We start from the raw sequence: 22,224 nt of genomic DNA, 5'->3' as shown, positions 1-22,224 counted from the left end.
ATGCAAATATTTTTTGTTTAAAGTTACATAGGAATAATATTTACCTTTCTAAATTCACAAGAAATGAGCTAGATGTTTAGCATCTAGTAGAACATTAAAACTGTTTGCACTTGATTTCAGATTAATTTCTGAACAAATAACGTTGTTTTAATTCTAGAACAGACTAATTTGGCAACGATACTTCCTTTTAAAGTAGTGGACAGAAAAGGTTCAATCTGGAAATGTTGTTTATCCTGCTGTATAGCACAAAGGCTGATTTTGAATTATATGGTCTCATTTCCCTTAGTGTCAAATAAGAATTTTGCAAATGGTAATGGTACTCTAACAGGTAAATTAATATTCTGCTTTTTAAAAGGCTTGAAGTGAGTTAGAAAATTAACTGAGCTTACTTTATAGTACATCCTGTAATTTGTTACAATCTGCCTGCTTGTGCATTGGTCCAAACAAGTGTTAAAATGCATAGAGTATGTGAAAAAGCTGCAAGGTGCACTTTACCATTTACCTTTTTGTACTGTTCTCTCTACCTTAGTATACCCATTAAATGGATCATAACAGGCCTCATGTAGTGAATACCAAGGCATGCTTCTTGATCTTTGTTATATGAGTGGGATTATGTATATGTACAAACCAGGAGAATTTAATGCCAGATCACTTCAACTCCTGTCTTGCCTCCAATACCTTTCTGCCCAAATTTACAACCAATGAATAACATTTATCACCACACTAGCTCAGGACTGAGTTTATCCTGTTATTTCCTGCACTTGATCGTTTTGGCTTTAAAACCACCATTAAAGCTGTCTAAATTAAACTGCTTGTGCTCCTATACCATGGGGGAAGAGCTAGTTCATTGTAATGGAGATTTCATTTCCTCCTTGTTGTGATAATGCAGTGAAACAATTCATTTGAGCAGGCTTAATGGTATAGCATTGACTGAAGTTGTTCTGCAATTTTTAATAGCACTTAATCTTTAAGCAGATGTAATCAATGAGTTGTTATATAAAGGAGTAATGTCTGTGTTTGACACGATGCAGTATATCTTTTTTGTAAAGCACTAGAGGGCAAAAAAAATATCAAAATATCCCCCCAGTCATCTACAGGCAGAGAAAGACTTAAAGAAAAGTTATCTTACAGCTCTAAAGTAAAACAAACTGTTGCTTGTGCCTATATCCTAACCTGATGCTTTTCCATCCAAGTACATAAAAATCTTAAAAACTTTCAAATAAAAGGTCACATTCAACCGAGAATGTTATTTACTGCTGTTCAAAAATTGATCAGTTGTAACAATTTCTGTTTTCTAGGTCTTTTGTATTGTCATGATGTACAGAATGAAAGATTGCAAGATGCTTTGTAGTATTGATCATTGTCTTTCAAGAGCCAACTGATTTTTCATTAAAGCTAAAGTTGATAGTTCTTAAAACAACCTCTAGCTTTAAAGATATAATAATAAATAGCTCAGATATGCCGTTGATTGTACTTCAAAGTCTGCACAGCCTGAGACTGCTATCTCATATAAAGTGGGCTCTAGAAAAACACACTTGACTTCCATGCCAGAGCAGGCTGGAAGGCAGAGCTTGGCCTGCTGAGTTTCTCAAAATCACTAGAAATTTCTGTTCCAGAAGGGACTGTTTAATCACACTTCAAATATTTAACCACTTGCTGTTTCCACTCCATGGCAGTGTTTCATTTTATGAATGTGCTATTGAATGATTTGCTGGGGAATTTTGGAATAATGGTTTTGTTGCATGGTAGAATACATTACTATATTAATTCTTGTTTTCTCTTTAGTGAAGTTGTATAGTCAAATCTCTTCTTCAGAATAACACATTTCTGACCTTTATATTCCAATGTTTTGCTGTGACTGGGGTCTAAAAATTGATTTGATCAGATATTGCAGCACTAGACTAACTGCTACAATAATGATATGGAGATTAGCTGAAACACATCCTCTTACAGTGTCTCTCCCTGTATTTTTCTTGCAGCTGAACGAGATATCAATGTTTTCTGTGGAGTACAGACAATTACTATGAAGATAAATTTTTGCACCGTTCTTTTCTCTGGTTATTCTGAGACAGATCTGGCACTGAATGGGAAACATGGGGATGCCCACTGCAGGGGTTTCATCAATAACAACACCTTTCCAGCAGTGGTCATTTTCATCATCAATCTGAGTACTTTGGAATCCTGTGGAAACACTTTAGTGGTAAGACAAGGTCAAAGTGAAATTGTAGCATGGCTGTTTATGCACAGGATCAAGGGAATGGCCATGACAGCATTGTATCTTTTACAGATAATGTTTACATTTTCTAGCCCAGCTAGCAATATATTGCATACATCAAAGAAAACCAGAGAAAACTGGTAATTTATAATCTTGATTACTAATGAGAAAATGTGGTGGGACACACATTTTTTTCTTTGATTTGAAAGTATATTTTTCATTTTACTATTTTTTTTTTTAGTGGAAAAAAGAGATTTTTTTTTTTTTTTTTTTTTTCCCAAGCCATTTTTAAAACTATTGCTGAACATGCCTTAAATTTTGCTGAAACTTTTCAAATACCTATTTGGAAAATGGAAGTCAAATACTTTAAAGAGTAGGTTAGATCGATGAGAGTTATAGTCTGGATACCTACTTCTGTGCTCATGTAAGAGGGGGGCAGGCTGACTGATCTTATATGTTCTATGATGAGGCAGTGACTGGATGTGTCACGGGGGGTGGTCTGACCAGAGGGCCCAACCCACAATAAGCACCTCTGCTAGCAGTACCTTGGGGTCTTGCACCTCCTTGGCAGATCTCAGCTCAGTATGGAACTGCCTGACAACAAACTAAAGTTGTCAAGCAAATTTTGACATAAAAAGAGGTTATCTAACCTATGCATTCAATTAATGACAAAAAAGTCAAGATGTGGGACTGAAGTTCAGATTTGTATTGGTCAACTCTGATCTCTTAGTGCACAACCAGTCTGTTGCTAATCCTCAGTTGTGGGTGAGATTTTGGAACCAGAATCTGATCCAGGAGCTGACTTTGAAGTCTGTTTTGTACCAATATAATTTCATTTTCTTCATTTAAGCTATCTTGCTCTGAATGGGTGAAATGGGGGAAGTCAGGTCTCAAACCTTTTAAACCAAGGGAGAGGAGAGTTGTACAGCTTATATCACACTGTACAAGCAGTGATGACTTGTATCAAAATATCTATGAATAACTTACAAAAAATAAGTGTAAAAATGTATTATTTCTAAGGCTTGTACTCTATCTGTAATTGCACTTGATGATACTTGCCAGTTCTTATAACAAACCCCTTGTTTTCTGTTGCTAATAATTTTGTGAAACTGGGCTGAAATGTTTGATGTGCTCTGTGACCTATTTGCCTCAGGCTGAGTTTTCTTTTAAAATTTCAACAAAAACCAGTTTAGTAAGTTCAAGATTCTCTTTTCCCATTTTTGCTGAAAAGCTGTAACACCTCCATGACTTGCAGTAGAAGAATTTGCCAGGAAGCAACTTTTTCCTATTCTCATGGAATTGGTCACGTTGTAAACTCCCTGAACTTGCTATTTGATTATAATTGTAAGAGCTTGATGTTTTTAAAAACAAACAAACTGAAAAACCCAGTCTAGTAAGTCCAAATAATTGGAGCTCCCCATGAAGCCCCCCACAAGGCTGTACAGGATACAAAGACCAAGTAGCAGCTGCTAAAAATATAACCAAAAATTCTCCTCATCCTCTCAATTTATGCATGCTGTGCCAAAAACAAAGAGGATAAAGGAACAAGGAGCATCTCTTATCATATTCCCCACATGGAGTAGTACAATCCCATGCATTTATTGGCTGTGTTTCACAGCCAAGACCTTCAAACTCATTTTCAACAAAAGTAAAGGAAAGGCACCACTTCAAGCAGAACTAGGGTAAAACCCCCAGGTCTGTCTGTAATATGGCAGACACAACTTTTAATTTTTTGGGGGTGGGATGGTGATGAAGTTAAAGTAGCTACATGTACTAGAGCCGTAGTTAGCTCTACTACCTCAGTGCTCTAGCCTCTGTTTCTTTTAGGCAAGGAAGAGATTCTACAAAATTTGATTTTCATAATTTTCCTGCTATTTAACAAATGATTAGGTGTCCTATTGGTGAAGTGTACGGCTGCACCTAATTCTAGCTTTTTTTTTTTTTTCTGTAGCCAAAGGAATCAAAATACCTGCTGTGTATCCTGGGCTATTTAGTACAAAATGTTACAACTCAGGCACGCCTCAGGATGATTCTTCCATAATTAAATGTCTTTTTAAGAAACTGTGTATTCTAAAGCTCTTGAAAGCATCCATTTTGCTAATACAGTTATACAAAAGAAATGCTATGGTGGAAGCTCAGTGCCATGTTAATTTGCCTTATTGTGTATGTGCCTATTGAGATAGTAATTTGTGATGCTTATCTGCTGTTTTCAAACCAGCCCTGTATTCAGATCTGTAGGTACAGATGGAGTGGGGCTGGGCTGCTACCAGGAGGAAAGGGTGGGGTCCTTCAGTTTTCTGGAGAGCTGCATGGTATTGCTGGCTCTGTAGACTCCGAGCAATGCAGGATAGCATGTGTCCAGGGACTGAATTGAGGTTGCATTGGCATTAAGGCTGTATTACTTTTCAATTCTTGCATTTCTGACAATATTTCTTTGCCCATAATTTATAATTTAGATTTAGAGATGTATGATGTAGACAAAATCAGACTCAAGGTTCAACTATTTGGCTTCTATCTGCTTATAAAGTACACTGGTTTTGATGTGTCAAAAACAAAGCTCAAGAGTGACAAGAGTATTGTTTCTGTGAATTAAATTGCTTGTGTATTGACTCTATTATTGCATATGGAAGCCCATTTTATGGTAGTATTTTTTTTAACTGTAGTAGAAAAATTCCTTCAGCTTTTCCCAAGAAGTCACATGAATTCACTGGGAATGCTCCTAGCAAGGTATCTACCACAAAACATGCTTCCAGGATTCATCAGACTTTTTTTTATTTTTTATTTTTTTTCAAATGTTGATCAAATCCTTGTTTTAAGAACAAGGATATCGCCTGTGAACTGTATATGCATAATTTTGGGGAGGTGAAAAACAGAACATAGGGAACATGTTATTAAACTAAATGTTGAAGAATTTCTGGAAGATATCTCTGCGTAAATTATGGGTTAAAGCATCAATGTCCTTAGCTTTCTTTTGTTTCACAGCTAAATTTCTAATAATAGTTGTTTTCTTTGTCCCTTAATAGGTATCCTCAGCTCGAGGTATCAATGCTTATGGAAATACCTCAGTGGTACAGATAGGCAATGTTTCAGGCTATATTGATACACCAGACCCACCAACGATTATCAGCTATTTACCTGGGCTTCTGTACAAATTTAGCTGTAGCTATCCACTGGAGTACTTGGTTAACAACACCCAGCTTGCTTCGTAAGTGTGCCTTTCATTTCTGTGTTTCATTCCCATGTTTATGTAAGCCCTTATATATGTGTATATATGAATACACACCTAAATATATGCATGCCATAGCACTATTGTCAACATCGTGATTTTTAGCTGTGTTGAGAGTAAAGGGAAAGAAAAAAAAACACTGAAAGAAGAGGTGATGCAAAGGAAAAGAAAATTCTGTAACACCATTGTATGAAACAACGTGGTTTATGAAGAGAGCCTTAGATAATGTAAAACTTCCCTTAAAATTCATATGCTCTGATGACAAAATGGTAGCAGCAAAATAAAAAAAGGAATTCTTCATGAAATAGTTTGTAAGCGTGTGAATATAGAGTGCAAGAGAAAATATTTCAATGAGTAAACCTTGTACACCATGAAAAATGGGTTCCTTTTTGTCACTTTGCCTCTCTGCTAATTATTTTTCTGATTCATGTTTTCAGCAGTATCCATTACTTTCTGCATAGTTAAGGTTCTGTCAATGTTTCCACTATAAATTCCTATTTCTGAAGTTTATAACCCAAATGCATAAGTTAACTCCTTGTGACATGAATCAAGTTTTTTTTAGTGATAAAATCCACTGAAGTATATAAACACAAAAATAAGATATCTTTCATCATGATATTTTTTTGGTTTGTGGTTCTATTGTAGGTCATCTGCTGCTATTTCTGTAAGAGAGAACAATGGTACATTTATCAGCACTTTGAATCTGTTGCTTTACAATGTGAGTATAAAACACAGTAGTATGACCTGGTCCAAATCCATCTTTGCACTATGTGGGTGCGAACTGGATTAGCAGAGCAAAGTATTATTCAGTATTTGCTATTCCCTTCCCACTCCTCCTGTGAAGAACCAAGCCTTTCATCCAAGCATCTTTCATCTCTGACTTCCCTTGTCCTTTTCCTTTGCATGTACCTGTTTTCTTGTATTTATATAGTTGGACTTTGAAGACATAGAGAGTCTTTTTGTCCTGTGTTTATACAATTCCTCGATTTACAGCTCTGTCTTTCAGGTTCTAGTGCCATGTTGAATAATCAGTTGTAGTAGTAATCATACTCCAGAGTGCATGCATGTGTTTGTATTTATTATGTATATGTGTGTGCATGCATATTTCTATATATGAGTGTGTAAATGTGTATAGGTACATTGACGCAGAGAGTACTCTGTAGAATTCTGTAAAAAAATATTCTAGACCTATTCCCTTTAGCAATAAACTTTAGTGCTCTGGGGCATTTTTATGTTCAAGCCTCATCAGTATTTTGATCATCTGTAATTGTAGTGAGGGATGTGAGATTTGTTCCAAATCTATAGTCCACTGTACTCGTTGCCTCATTGTTGCCTCGACTTTCAAGATTTTAAGGGTAAATTTTAACAGCTTTCAACTCGCACATCTTCCATATGTTTTAGATAATTTAACTTGAATATGCATTATTGTGTAAGGTTTTACTATGTAAATATGGATGGTGACAGTAAAACGTGAAAAATGCACAGACCTCTACTTAACAACATTAATCCCTGAAATGATATTTCCGTGTTGATTAAAATTTTTATTCATACATTTTAAATACCTGATTTAAATATCAATTTTTCAGTCTATCAAGCAACATTTTTGTAAATTATGAATCCAATTTTTTTGCATTATTATTCATGCCATCCTGATGCTGAGTTGTAATTCATGCAACTGATTTAAAAGTCAATGCTTTATACTTTGAACATAATGAGCTATAAATATTGTAACAGGACATTTTCCAAAGGCATACTTAAAAAAGAATTATGTTTGTTTGACAGAGCAGAGCTCTAAATAACAACATATAATCTGTTAAAATGAAGATTATACTTCTCTCACTTCTAAATAAACCTGTGATGAAAAAGATGGGGCAGGATGAATGTAGCCAAAGTTCTCAGTCAGGACAAGCATTGACCACCATGTTTGCTGTCTTCAGGGCTCGGTTCTGCACACAGCTGAGTATAAATGCCATTGATGCTTGTACTGAGCATATTTATTTCCTCAAATATCACATGCCAAGCTGGGCTTTCATCCTTCCTACACCAGTGAGTTTACAAGTCGACCATAAACAGTGATGTCTTATCCTTCTGATTTCAATGGTATTACTCACTTTAGCAAGTGGCACTAGCATGAATAATATGGCAAAGGCTGGCAGATCCAAGTGATGGATATGCCCTCAGGTTTGTATCCTAGGGCTGGGTGTATACGCCCACAGCTTGTGTGTTGCCTGCAGTCTGTCTGGTTGGGAGTGTCTCTTGGGACACCCATGGTCTTGTGAGCTCTGATCCTGTGGGCTCAGCTGGTCCCTGTTAGGGAGTTCTGGTTTTGGGAGGGCCCTTGAGGCTCCTGTCCACTCTTCGTATTGGCAAGGAGTTGTGCACAGATGTGGCTCTTGACTGCCAGCAGCCATACTTTCAAACTTCAGCTGTACTGTTACTTCCTCATACTGACTCTTCATCTTCTCAGCTCACCTCCATGTTCCCTCACAAAATTATGTTTACATTTACTTTGTGGTGTTAGCATTAGGAAAGACAAGAGGAGTCATTATAATGAGCTCAGAAAGAGTTTAATAGCAAAACGTTTAACGTGCTTCCACAGAGCCTAAGTGGCTACGTGCTTTTAGGCCTTCCTGTAAATGTCTGTCTAAATGAATAGAAACTACTCTCTAAGAAAAAAGAACAACTATGGAATGTAATAGTGAGGGACTTGCCGTAGACTTTTTAATCAGTTTGCAAAATGTGACAGAGATACGTATTAGGGAAATGTATAATTAACTTTAAAGAAGGCAAGGTTACCTGATCTGACCTGAATGGATCTTCAAGGATCTGTATATGTTTTGGAACTCGTCTGTGTGTGTGTGTGTGTGTGTGCCTCCCAAGGCCTCTGATGCTGCAGAGATCAGATATGGATTGAAAATTTTGGTATTGTTCCCTCTGAAAAAAATACCTGATTGCTGTGCTTAATCCTTGTCACTCTAAGCTGCTGCTCGTGGTCTTGCCTGCCACACTAAACCTGGTCAAAATTCTGTTTAATCAATTTTTTCTTATGTATTGAGTGTTTTGACCTTTCACAAGAGGTCTCAACGTTCTGAGTCCCTGTGCTTTCTGCATTAGCAACCTGTTTGACATAGGTGATGTTACCAGTAAGTGCATTTTGATATGCTGAATTAACATCTGTCACTCAAATCTGTTTCATGGCATTGTTGCTAAAGTGACATTAATGGTTCAGCCTTTGAACAAGAAACCTATAAAACAGCTATATCTATGTAGTAGTATATGGGGAATTCACTTCTATTATTCAATATAACTTCTGTGTTATATAGAGCTTTCTTCACACAGCATTTTTGAAATATTAGAATTTAAATGAAAGTGTTTGTTACATGGAGCCTTCACCAAAACAACTTCCGTAGAAACTACATTTTGGGTAATAGAATGTGCCTATTCTCCCAGGTTACAGTTTAAGATATATAAAACCTGGTGGCATTGCTATCTCCACCAGATCAAATAAACTTAACAAGTTTTCCTGGGAAAGGGTGCACTGTGACAACCCAGTAAAGCTCCTCCTTTAGAAAAACAGTCGCTATGTTTGCTTGTAGGTGCTGGGAGATATACTGAGGTGTCAGTGAGTGATACCTTTCCTTTAATCACTGGTCCAAGCACTTCATAAGATCATAAATAGATTCCCCAAAACAGTTGCATAGGATAAGGCCAGTGAAGTGTTGTTGATCTTTACAGACAAACTTGTAGGCAAGTGCTATGGTACTGCTTTTTGCTTCTTCCTTTATGGAGGACAAAGTAAAGGACTGTCATACATAGAAAGGTCAGAAAAGTTAGGTGGGAGTTCAGTCTGTGGATGCAGATGGGTTGTTACAGTGGGATTTCTGGTACACTGAGGCAATGTTTGTTTTTCAGGATTCAACCTACAGCCAGCAGCTCCTTATTCCAAGTACCGGTTTACCTTTGAAAACCAAAATATATGCAGCTGTAAGAGCAACCAACCTTGATGGCAGGTACCATAAAATGATGTTATTTCTTGTGTTTCTTGCTATTCAGCTCTTAGTGTTGCAATTTTTTCTGATTTAGAAGCAACTGTCTTTCCTCATAGCCTTTTGTATGTTAAAATAATGGTTGGTGTTTGATAATCACTGCCCTCAGCTGGAGGGTATCAGGTCCCCTTGATGGTGAATGCATATCTTGCTACTGTCCTCATTATGAAGGTTTTCTTGAACTGTACTTTAAATCCTATATTGCTGTTATTTACAAAATGGCCTCTGTAAGGTCAAGTAAGAAACTCCAAGGCTTTTAAAAGTGGGATGGTTTTATAGATGGTTTCTAGTCCTATGTGGCTGTACTTCTCAGAGGAGGTATATGATATGTGTGTTGGTATAGTGGTTGACTTGCATGAAACAAAATGATTAGTTTTATACAATTCTGCTGTGGTGTGGTGCTTCATTTTGCAAGTCATGGACAGAAACAGGTAATATATTGAGAATGCAGGATGACTTGTACATGACCTTCTAAATACAGTAACTCAGCTTCAATATAACAGCCTGCATTATCACTTTGTACACTTGCCTGTATTGTCTTTTATCCTATCTCACTCGCTCTCCACACCTACTCTTATGTTGCCTGTTCCCCTCATCTACCACTTTACTCCCTGTGCAGGTGGAATGTTTTGATGGACTACTGTTACACAACGCCATCTGGTAATCCTAGTGATGATCTTCGATACGATCTTTTTTTCAGGTAGGTCCTGTGCAAACCCAGTGTTTTGTGGGTCCTTCCTTTTTAAAAACCAAAACCCAAACAGTTAGAAATCTCTCCAGTAGCATTGTTCTAAACTACCTAGAAATTCTAAGCAATATTAGCAGGGAGGACTGAGTGCTGGGCTTACAGATAATGTGTCAGGACTTGCCTTGTTTGGGAACATAAACATAGAAGCAAGTGCAAAGTCATAAGAATGATGAAGGTCATGAAGCATATATCTAAAATGGCTCACTAAAGATACCATAAACACCCAAAGTCAATGGCTAAACTGGTCTTTGTTTTAACAAAAGTACTCTTGTGAATGACAGTGATATAAAACATCATAGACTCCAGTTCAGAAAAGCAGTTAAGCAAATGATTAAAGATAAATAGGTGCTCCTGCTGCTACTCCCAGTAATAACATTTATTTGAAATGGAACTTTGAAAAACATCTTGGCAGTATCTCAGATTAAATATTATCAGTGACGGTTGCTGGAGAGCTGCTGTCTTCATGTAGAGTTACCTGTCTATACCAGTTAGCATACCTGATTTACTTTTTGCTTCAGGTCTGAAGTTTCTTTGGGCACTGGAATCAAATGATACCTTGGTTATAGCTGTGATGTTGAAAAACAGAACATAACGTTTTTGTAGGAAAGTATTTCAGCACAGAACTGTGCAGCATAACAGATGGATTATGGATACCCCTGTTGGACTTTACTACACTGTGTTCTTTTCCAAGGAGCTAAAGCACTGAACTTGCTGCTTAAGTTATCTTATTCTCAGCTAAGAGCTTCAAAGTACTAATCATACAGCTGCTCATCCTACTTTTAATCTTCTCTACAAAAACTAGCTGTGACAAGGACCCGCAGACAACTATAATTGAAAATGGCAAGAGCCAAATGGGCCGGTTTTCTTTTGAGGTGTTTCGCTTTGTGAAACACAAGAACCAGAAGATGTCTACGGTCTTCCTTCACTGCGTGACAAAACTGTGCAGAGCAGATGACTGTCCCTTTCTTGTGCCAGTAAGTTTCAGTGGATGGAAGTTGCTGTTTATTATCTGGATATAAATAGGCACACTGGAGTTATTCTGCATCCAAATGCTATGGAAGTTTGGATGGCACAGAATGAAGGTGACCTGTCGAGTCTGAAGTAAGAATGTTTTCTGTGTCTGTAGGAATGTAAAACAACTAATGATGAATACAGCAAAGAATATTGTTATCTCAAGACAGAATAATACTAGTCCTGCAAAACACAGGTTATTGAACACCTGAGAAATTACCTCTTTGCCTTTTGATCCTTAATTATTTTTTAGAAATAACTCTGAAACAGCTTCAGAACTGATATTCTTGGTATAGTATCTAAGAAACAAGGTATCCACAACCACAGTGAATGAAGATTAATATCTTAAAATAGAATTTATGGAAAACTCAAAGCTCTAGTGAGTGCAGTTATACTGTCAAGGAGAATGAAAGTTTCTGATAGCAAAAAAATCCAACTTACTGCATCCCCTCTAGTTTATTACCACCTCCCTTATAGTCTGGAAACTGCTGTTCTGAAGTTCATGAAGTTGTGTCACCTCAACATTTTTTTCATTTTAGGAGTGTCAGGAACAAGTATATTTTGGAAATTAAAACTTTTAAGTATATAAACACAGAATATTCTGTGTTGATGTCTTTAGTATGCAGCACCATTGAATGACTTTCCATTTAGAATTTTAAAATGCTATCAGTTCAGTATACTTCTGACATTTTGTACATTATTTCGTACTTTTATGTTACACTTTTAAATAATTCATTTTTTCTATTGAGAATTTATGTTCTGAGGTTTTTGAAGTTCTTTCACAAGAAGCTGAAATTAAAGAAATGCTCTTGGTTGAAGCATACTTGAGTACTGAAGATTAAGGTAGATGATAAGTTAGAGATGTTAAGGGTGGATTCCAGATGAGAGTGCTGGGGATTGTTTTAATTCGGGTCATTGCCATTTAGAACTCCACAGAAAATGTGTGAACTTTAACTTGAGAAGCTTGCTAGTAGAATAGGGATTGTAGGATGTTGTCTATCCCTAGTCAAGTAAAACACATTTTTTGGGGGGGGAAAATTGTCTGTAAACAAAGCTTGGGGAAATTAACTACTGAAAATTTAATATACTATAAGATGGATCTTGTACACAAGAGCAATGTAGTTCTGTAAACGAAGCGAGGCAAAATACAACAGGAAGACAGGCATTTATAAGGCAACATTTCTAGGGAATATTGCAGCTGTTTTTATTGCAAAGTAAATTAATGCATAGTAAGAAAATCAAAGTTGTAGTATTGCTTATAAAAGAGTTTACATTAAAGCAGGAAGCACAGAAGGGCAATAATTCCATTCCACTCTGAAACTGTGATTGTTTTGATTAACCACTCAGATTTGCAGTAACAGAGAAAGAAGAGATGCTGGTGGGAGGACGACTTGGAGCCCTCAGAGCACCTCTGGCAATGCTGTAATCTCTGCTGGCCCCATCATTACAAGGAGCGGTAGGAATGACCAAACTTTTCCTGTGGACTGCTGGAATTTCAGAAACCTGGGGAAATGTTTTGCGTTTTAATATCAATTTGCAGTGACTTATAGAAAGGGTGGATTCTCCATGAGTTTGGGTATTTTTTTTTCCCCCTACTGCTGGGGTCTTTGGTAGAAACTTGGAGCTAATATTGCTGTTCATCTCACATGCTTCCTCCCTAGCCCAGTAAAATCACTGTAGGATACTGTTATGCATATAAGGCCATTATAAAAGCCCACACTCAGTGGGTTGACTTCTTTTTTTGTCAGATTTCACTGAAGATAATGGAATTTAAGGTACTGTGTTCAGTGTCGCTATTTAATTTGGACGGCTAATGAATATTTACTGTCACTTTCTATTCACCATTTCTTCCAGCATCACCTGGGGGTTTTTATCTAAACGTTGCATAAAATTAATACATGCTATGCTTAGCCTTCAGCTATAAGAAAGAAATAGGACAAACACATTGTAATTTCAAAACAGTAGGCCAAAATCTACTCTTCTAAATCCAAGGTGAAATCCCATTATACCCATTTTTATTGCCAAGTTGTTTTTTTTTTTTTAAAAAAAAGTAACTCTAAATGCTATCTGCAGTCTCTGAAATGAATTTGTGACTGCGTTTGAGAAAATAAGAAAAATAAAATATTTGAAAAATGTTTAAGGAATTTCATTTACAGATATTTATAAGTAGTTGCAGTTAAGCAACTGATTTCAGCAGTCCTAGATTTAGGAAGCTGAAAGCAGGACTGAATCCTGTCTAGGAAAAATAATTGAAACACTTGAGAATAAAATCCTTCTTTACATGCAAAGTGGTTGTGCCCACATATACAAAAAAACCAACTGACCCTCCAGAACAGGGAACCATCCAGCAAGAGACCATTTTTAGAACAAATACTCTTTGTTATAAGCAACATTTCTGCAATGAAAATGAGTATTCTTGTTCTGCATTATGCATAGTCCCAATTGAGTTGCTGCTATCTGATTATTCAAGAAAAAGTGAAAAGAACTAACATCAAAGTTGCATGCGTGAGTACTTATGGGAAATGAATGACAGATTTGCTCAGACAAACATGTATGCTAGAGAAATGCCGCCTTAGGCAAGGAATGGAAACTAAATAAAGCTTGTTATATGAGCAACCCCTATTAGGTAATATAGCTTCTGATTCAAATGCTGCAAATGCTGTTTTTACAATTAAAAAAGTTACCTTTAATTACTACATAACATCAAGCAAACAAAGATCTGTCCATGAGTGTTTAATGACCCCAAAGAAAGGATAAACAATTTTATAATTTCTTGACAACTGTTAACATTTTGACTTTTTTTAAAATTTTTTTTTTTAATGAAAATGTGAGTAAGACTGGAAAAGGAAAATAATTTTTTGGGTGTATTCTACTTGAAATATGTGGCTAAAGCTTTTTAGATTAGTCATGTTACTGCATCTGTATAGCATGCTTTTGGAGCATCCCACTCATCCTGACAGAAAGATGGTTTGATGGGAAGTACTCTGGAAAAAATTGGGATGCAGTTCTGAACTCTGCCATGAATTTCTTGGATGCCATGGGGCAAGTCGCTTAATCTCACTTGGGCTTCACTTTTCCTTCTGGAGAAGAAAGAAGGAATTAGTATTTCCTTCCATTGTCCCTTCCCATTGTGAAAATAAGTGCATTAAAAATGTGAGGTTCGTGAATACTATAGTCAAGGAAAGAAAAGGAGAAGGGTCATGAGAGAGCTTGAACAGAACCATCTGTTTTCAGATGAAGACTGCCGTGGTGCATTGCAGACTTACTTTGGTGTGATGCTGCATGGAGACACTCATACTATTTTCAAGGCAAACTCTGGTCCAGCTTCAGTACAGATACATTTGTACAGAGCCCACCAAACCTGCTGCACCTCACTCATGTACCCCAGTATTAGGTCTGCAGTTGCATGGATGTGCAGCCCCTCTCTTCACTCAGTTAGGTTGGTGCTGTATCTGTCCTGGGGCTGGTCCTGTGCACATTGGTGTCTGCAGAGGCACCTTGACTTAGCCTCATCTCCTCGTTACTTGAGTCACCAGTTCTTCTGGTAACAGAGCTATTTATGCAGTTACCTTGATAGGAACTGAATGGTGCTACTGCAAACGAGTAGTGGTCCTTCTTCTGTGTATTTCTGAACTCTTATTTCTAACATTTTGTTTTTTGAAGAAACTTTATTCTTGTTTGTTAATCTAAAATAAGTCATTACAGGAGACATACACAGAAGAAAATGTTTTGGTTTCTGTTTATAGAAGCAAAACAGGTACCTACTTGTGAAGGTGAAATTGTGTAGCTTTTGATGGATGTCTCACTTAAACTTAGAAGACAGCTGCTCAAAGCAAATGTATATGTGAGCTGTGGTTACAAGTTGCACAAAAAAGCAAAAACAGTGACAATAAATGTAGTTCTGAGATGGACAATGGTAAGTGAAAACTCAAGACAAAATACAAATGTTTCCCTGAATATAATGCCACTGTGTAACTGTCAAGAGAAAAGTGAGCATGAGGAAAAGGGCATTTTTGTAATAATTTCTAGTCAGTGATGTATTTTTCCTTTTAAAAAAAAGGTTATTTTTTTTTCCTATATAGATCTTTTAATATGATTAACAGTAAAGGGACATACATATAACAACATGCTTATGGTTGTATTTTTGTTGAAGGACATAATAGAACTGGACAGATTTTCAATTAAGAAGTCTGCACTAAGGTGTGGTTTTGGTTGTGATTTTTTATTTTTTTTATTTTTTTTTTCCATAAAATACTAGGTAACTTCATATTGGAATACTCATATTAAAAATGGAGCAATGTCATATAATTAAAGTTGTCCTTATTCTACCAGAGATGTTAAAAGCTACTAGTCAGTGTTGCAAGTATAGCTGATATGCTTTGAAAATAAAGCTAGGACTATTGGCTTTTGTGTTGCAAGGAGGGGAGGAGGTAGGCAAAAGTATTTGTAAAATATAATGCATCCTGGTTTTGTTTTATGCAGATGAGACTCCAACCAACAATTCACAGCTTGGTAAGTTAATCAGAATTCCAAGAAACATAAAAGAGACTTTGAGTGAAACAGAACTGGGGAGATGAACCATTTTGAGCTCTATGCACTGAACTGGAATGTTTTTTTCTTTTTGGCTTGATTTTGTCATTTAAATGAGTTAATACTGAGATGCTATAAAGAAAGCAACTGGTGAAGCTGGAATGCTCAGTTTAATTTGTGTACCCAACCCCACTAACATAGCAACTTATAATTCCTATGATGGAATTTAAATGAAAATCTATTGCTATGACATGAGAGTGAGGGAACATTGCAACTGCCAGATGCAAAATCAGACTTAAGCAATAAAATCAGCTCATGCCACTCAGTACAGCAGCAAAATGGTTGTTATGGTGCAGTCCAGCTCAGTTCACAGCTCAAAGTCAAGAGAGTTCTGTTTCAGCTCCTCTTCTCCTGGCATTTAACCACACAAAGAGCCTATGGAGAAGCAGAGATAGAACTTGTGGTCTGCTAAGGCAATGAAGGAAATAGGCTGTTAGGGAGATCAGGTCTCTTAAGTTTTAGGGTACTTCTCCTTTGGACACTTGGAGGACTTGTTTCAGCCTGTCTGTTACTGTTCTCTGCTGATAACAAGGAGTAGCTAATGACTAAGAAAGGATGGTTAAGGTAACCAGGCAGTTCACTGGGCCATTCTACCTCCTGTTCATAACAGGACCCTGTGGCACAACCTATCCTGTCCTCTGAACTCTATTTGTTTCCTTTTCTTAACTTAGACCGCATAAAAAACAGGCTACCTTTCTTCCTGGCATGGAAACAAAGTTATCCCTGTAATGAATTGCTCCCTGGTGTGTTCCTACCCATGGGTATCATTAAAATAATAATAAACCCCCCCCAAATTCTCCATTTGCTGCACCCAGCTTGCTGTGTTAATGACTGCTACCTTTCCTTTCAATCCAAGGAAAGCAGCAGCCTTTTCTTTCCATCCCAGAGCAAGATCCTTTCCTGTGCTGTCCTGTTGCTGTCCCAGTGGAGAACATAGAGGTAGAGTGAGGTGGGATTAGTACTGTAGTGGAGAGAAAACAAGCAAGGTCAGAAGGCAGCACAGCATTGAGAAGGGGAGAGCAACCTGTTCAACAGAGCTGACTATTTTTCAGCTTTGGTGAAGTGGGCAGGATTGATGATGTTGAGAGCAGGTGTCTGCTTCTGGGAGGAGCAGTCTGGTTTCCCATGTAGAACCTATGTTGTCATTTCACCTCACTCTCCAGCACTGTTAATAACAAGCACGCACTGGTGCTTTGGGTAGCACCTACCACTCTCAAATGTCTGGGTTTTTTTTTCTTCCTGCTGGAAAAGATGGTACAGATTGCATGTGTGTGTTCCAGTATTCAGGAACTGGTCCATGAACAGCCTGTTGAGCTACACTAAATAGTAAATATGTTATGTCTTCTACCTAAGGATTGATAAGCATGTTAAGAATCCTTCTGTGAAGGCACACAGACAGCTTAGCGTAGCTCAGATATCTGGTGCCAGATATGCCTCCTAAGGGTCTATATATGCTTTGAATTGAGATGTGGATAATTTCAGGGAAGAAATCCTTTCATTAACTTGATTAGGCCACAAATCCTTATACCTCTGCCTTGATAGTTTCTTGGACAATGATAATATTGCCTTAAATAGCACAAGTCAAGGTTGGTTGCTAGCATAGGAGGGATCATACCTTAGAAGTATCCTTATTGTCCTTATCCTCAAGCATGATGGATATTGAAAGAACTAATAACTATTTTCAAAGTATATTAGATAAGCTTTATCCAAGTAGACAGGTGCTCCTTCTGAAGTGCAATTTTAGTCCCTTTGTTGTAATTATTCTTTATATAGTGTAACAGACGTGTTCAGTACTGCTGAGAGATTGTAACCAGATCTTTCCTGTGCATTTTTGTTCTCCTTGCAGCTCAGCCAAATGGACCTCCTTTCCAGCTGAACTCAGTCACCAGCGCACTGATTTCGGGTGTTGTCATCCTAGGAATCACAAGCATTTCCTTTTTTGTATGTTCCCTAACTCTTCTGCACAGAAGGTGGCCCAACAGTTCAGTCTTGAGTGGCATCCGAAACCCAGTTTTCAACTGAAAGTTATGATTTACTTGCACTTTTTCTTTGAGGTTGCCTTTCTTGTCTGCAAAATATGGTTCCATTAAAAAATAATATTAAGGCAATGCTCCAGCTGTATCCAGCTTCTATTCCAGCTATTCTGTATTTGTAGATTTGCTAAATGTTGCTGTGTAGGTAAGCAGCAGTGATATTGGTAGCAATTCTAGAAAATTATGAGAATCTCAGTTGTGTTTGTATGACTGTATGACATCATGCCCATGGATGTGCTGACAATAGAGCTTGTGTCTCCAGCTTCCCAGTAAGGTCTCAAAACTGAAGATGCTGAAGGTGAGAACCTTTCCAAGTATGCCATTCTTCTACAAAACCTGACACATTCAGAAACATTCATAAGTTCACAAACACCTACTAAGATAAGGATTGCTTCTGTTTTGTCAGGATATTTTTCACAAATTTGAAAAAACACAGTTGTCTCAGGAGGAACTTGTTTTCATCTATCTTAGCTAAAAATAATACCAGCGAGACTTAGAATAAGTTACTTTTGCTTATTATTCATTTGGAAATGTTTTCTTAGCTATACATTCCATTGGATTGTGGTGATACCATGTGAAGGACATAATTTGGCTGGGTATCTTTGAGTTAAGTAGTTTAAGGTGAACTGTAGTTGGTCCCAGGGGAGAATGCTGCAGTTCTTGAGGTGGAAAAAACTTTACCCAGCAAAATCATTAAGTGAGAATCAGTGAGTGCTTTAAATCTAACTAATGTTCAGCAGAAAACTCATTCTGCACAGAATTGCCATATCTGCAGCCTTTGGTCAAATTCTAGCCCTGGGAACTGCTCTAAGAGGAAAACTCTTCCTTTGCCCCCTGACTCCTTGAACAGGGAAACTAATACAATGCCTAGACTTTCCTCATGCAAAATTATTTTTGGAGCGCAATTTGATAGTTGAGTAAAACTCATTAATGTCCTAATTTGTAAGGGCTGGTTTTGCCCCATGAGTTTCATGGTTCTCAGATAAGGCTTTCCTTTCTATGTGAAGAATTGTAAATCAACACTTAATTCTTTAGCAGATTTTCCACATGGATTAGACTTCGTCACTGCATAGATGAGGGGAAGAGGGCAACTATAGAAGGATAACAGTCCACAAGTGGTACTGTACTGTTGACTCTAGTTAATCTGATGAACATCAGACTTATCTGAAGTGAATGAGAGTGACCAGGTGCCCTCAAACAGGAGCACAGGGTATTAGCATAGCTGTGTAGAATAGACAAAAATGCTGGTACTAGAGAGGCCACTGTAGACACAACATATATTAAGCTGGACTGGATAGACAGTTGGGATTTTGGTCACACATACAGCAATTAAATTTCATTTTTCATGTACTGTACGTATTGGCCTGGAAACACCTCATTGATATTTATCATCATCCTGTGTTAACCATGTCTATGTTTTCATTGATGTGATGTAACTGGCTCATTATCAGGGCTTTTTGGCTCTCAAGACTTAATGACAAATACAGACTTGTTCTCAATTTTCTGTGATCCTGCAAATGCTGTATAAAGGCCTGTTGTTTGCAAAGTCCACTGTGCTGTAGTGTGGTATCCCTAACAACCAATACTGTGCCTGTTTTCCTCCAGTCTTAATACCTCAGAAACATTTTTGCACTTCAGGGGTTAGGTCTGATGACATGTAAAACATGATTGTTTAATAAAATTATTTGAAACATTTCAGAATGGATGCTTTGTCTCAACTGTTTTCCTACCCCTGTCAAATTGTTACAGTTTTGTATGTGCTTTCAGTTGTTACTGAAAATTGTAACCAAGAAAACCCTCTAAACCAAATGATAGTTTAGAAAGTCGACGCTGGTTTATTACAGTGCTGGGTGCATGGGAGATTTCTCCTTTCATAGCACGCACACCAAAAGACAAAAGCATATTCATTATATACATCAGATGTATTAATATTAATGCAATGCCTGCCTATTTTAGTAAATCTAATGCATAGGTTGTTGATAATTAACCCTGTCTTTGTAACTCGGTCAGCAGAGTCAGGATGCACTGGGCTGGCCTTGAGAATCCTCCTGTTTCCTTGCTAGCATTGTTCTCTAGTAGAATTGCTTCTCTCTGGTATGTAGGCTCATTTATCTTATCTGTACACAACTTGGGGGCCTGTTCTTTTTATGGTGACTGAATTGTTTAGGTTTCTGGTATCACAGTGACCTCATTCTACCAAGATGAAAACTGGACATGCTTTTTTAGGTCAGTTTGGTAAGAGCTTCCAATATATGGGATAAATTAATGTGAATATCTCTTTACTGGCCTTTAAAGGAGGGCAATAAACTCTGGAGATTTATATCCTAGTCTGGGGATAAATAAATTCAGATAATCTATTTTAATTTACTGATAAAGACAACCACAGAGATTCCATTAATGTAATTACTACTTCATAACCAGCAGCTTTAGCTGAAAGTTTTCAGTGCTGGGGAGATAGCCATTAACTGTCCTTAGTAAGTTGTTCCAACACCTAACTGCTGTCTTTAATACTTTATAAAAGACTATTTCTAATGTGAATGTGCCCAGCTTAACTCGCCAGCCTTTAGACACTGTTGTGCCTTTCTCTGAGTCTCACATAATTTGATTAAGACCGGATGAAAAATAATGAATGGTGTTTAAAAAAAAAAAAAGCTGCTGTGTCATACTTGTCCTGTTTCAGTTCCTCTGTATTTCTGGAAAGACAGTTTGTTGCTTTTATATAGTGAAAAGTAATTTACAGTAATTAAGAAATACTTGTTGACCAAACTTTTTGAGACTTGAGTAGCCTATTAAAAAAATTGAGTTGCTACCCAATAACGTAATACACAAAATATTTTTCTTATATTAGTTAAAATTTCTAGTTTTTTTTTTTTTTTTTTTTTTTGTGGAGAACTGGATATGATGATGTTCTTTGTATAACTTTTCCTCATGTGAAAATTGTTAGGTACCAAGGGGTGACTCCACACCTGTTAAGTTAGTGAATGGAGTTCCCACAGTCATGTGCAGGAGTCATTACAGAGCTTGCTCTGGATTTAATGTATTTGTCTCCATCATTCATTAAATGAGATGAATACCTGTTCCTCCCTGGTAAAGCACCTTGGAGAGTCACAAGTGAAAAATGATGTCTAAAATCAGGCTTATTCATTTGCAGATCTGACATGGGAATGCTTTATGAATGGCTTTTAGGGGACGTGAAAACTTGAGCCAGGCTGCCCAAATATTTATAGCAGGGAGAGGACTGACTATTGGTAAAAACATCCCCATACCAGTTTGTTTGAAAGAAGTATACAGGTATTTAGGACCATGTGGAGGCCAGAACTTGTTCTTTCAAGAAACAGGTTAGGTAGAAATTGGATGAATGTGCATGCAGGTTACATCCTGTTTTTTGAAGGGCAGGATGTTAGGTGAGAGGGAAGGGGGGACAGATTGAAAACATAAATAACATACAGTGGGCAGGGACTCTGGCACTTAATATCCCAAGTTTTAAATGGAGCAGTGAATTAAGAAGACACTTTGTACTTTGAATGAGGAACTCTGGCCAGATATATAATGGGGGTCTCACAGGTGTTAAGTGAAACTGAATTACTAAAAGAATAGTGACTCTGCTAATAAAATCACTTCTATAAGGGTGCCTATTACATGTGTTTAAATGTTCTTTTTGCACAGAGGTCAGTCGGGTTTCTGTGGGTACACACAGTGTACTGAAACATTCTCAAGTCTATGACCCAGACTGGGCAGCAGACATGAAAGAAACTGGGTGAGACTTTAAGCGTAGGTCTGAATCTAGTCAAAATTTAATAAATCTATAAAGAGGTAAAAACAATTCTCGGGTTCCTGTCTTTGGAAGAAATAAATGGCTTATCTAACTGGAGCTATGTACACCAGTGCCTGGGATAAATTCAGATGGTATTTGAGAAACTGGCATTGGCAAGGGAACCTGGAAGTAAATCTCATTTCCCACTTAATTTGGCAGGCAGTATTTCTTACTCTTGGTATCTCTTAGGCTCCACAAATATACCAGAAGCAGCAGCCTTGCCTTGTTAAGTTACTTGTCTCTTCATCTGGAGGAGACATCGGCAGGAGTATTATGATAAACTAGGAAGTGTTCCAAGTGTGGCAAATTGGTCCTTAGGTTACTCTCAGGTTTTATTTCAGTGCCACTTGGACCTTTCACATGCCTTTCGGAAATACAGTGGTAGGATGGAGTGGAAGAGCCAGCAGAGTAGCTCTGCACAGTCATCAGTGGCTAGACTGGCTGTTGGATATGCTGGTGGTTTCAAGATTGTACTGTGGCTCTTTGCCGTGATGTCTCTTTTGAAAGGTTTTCACAACTCTTCTGCTATTCACTAGTTAAT

General features: G+C 37.4%; 1 protein-coding gene across 1 annotated transcript in view; it reads left to right on the top strand.

Moving 5' to 3' along the window:
• The window catches only part of ZPLD1 (zona pellucida like domain containing 1), a 21,274-nt gene extending 3,416 nt beyond the window's left edge, over positions 1-17,858 (top strand). The window contains exons 2-10 of the mRNA XM_010172692.2: positions 1,980-2,200; positions 5,239-5,420; positions 6,087-6,159; positions 9,354-9,451; positions 10,107-10,187; positions 11,038-11,209; positions 12,594-12,702; positions 15,729-15,758; positions 17,683-17,858. Of these exons, the coding sequence (XP_010170994.1) occupies positions 1,980-2,200; positions 5,239-5,420; positions 6,087-6,159; positions 9,354-9,451; positions 10,107-10,187; positions 11,038-11,209; positions 12,594-12,702; positions 15,729-15,758; positions 17,683-17,858 (1,142 nt within the window). The remainder of the gene's footprint in view (positions 1-1,979; positions 2,201-5,238; positions 5,421-6,086; positions 6,160-9,353; positions 9,452-10,106; positions 10,188-11,037; positions 11,210-12,593; positions 12,703-15,728; positions 15,759-17,682) is intronic.
• The last annotated feature ends 4,366 nt before the right edge of the window (positions 17,859-22,224 follow it).

Source organism: Antrostomus carolinensis, unplaced genomic scaffold, assembly GCF_000700745.2.
Source record: "Antrostomus carolinensis isolate BGI_N321 unplaced genomic scaffold, ASM70074v2 scaffold19367, whole genome shotgun sequence".
Lineage (NCBI taxonomy): Eukaryota > Metazoa > Chordata > Aves > Caprimulgiformes > Caprimulgidae > Antrostomus > Antrostomus carolinensis.
This window is presented reverse-complemented; position numbering and strand designations above follow the sequence as displayed.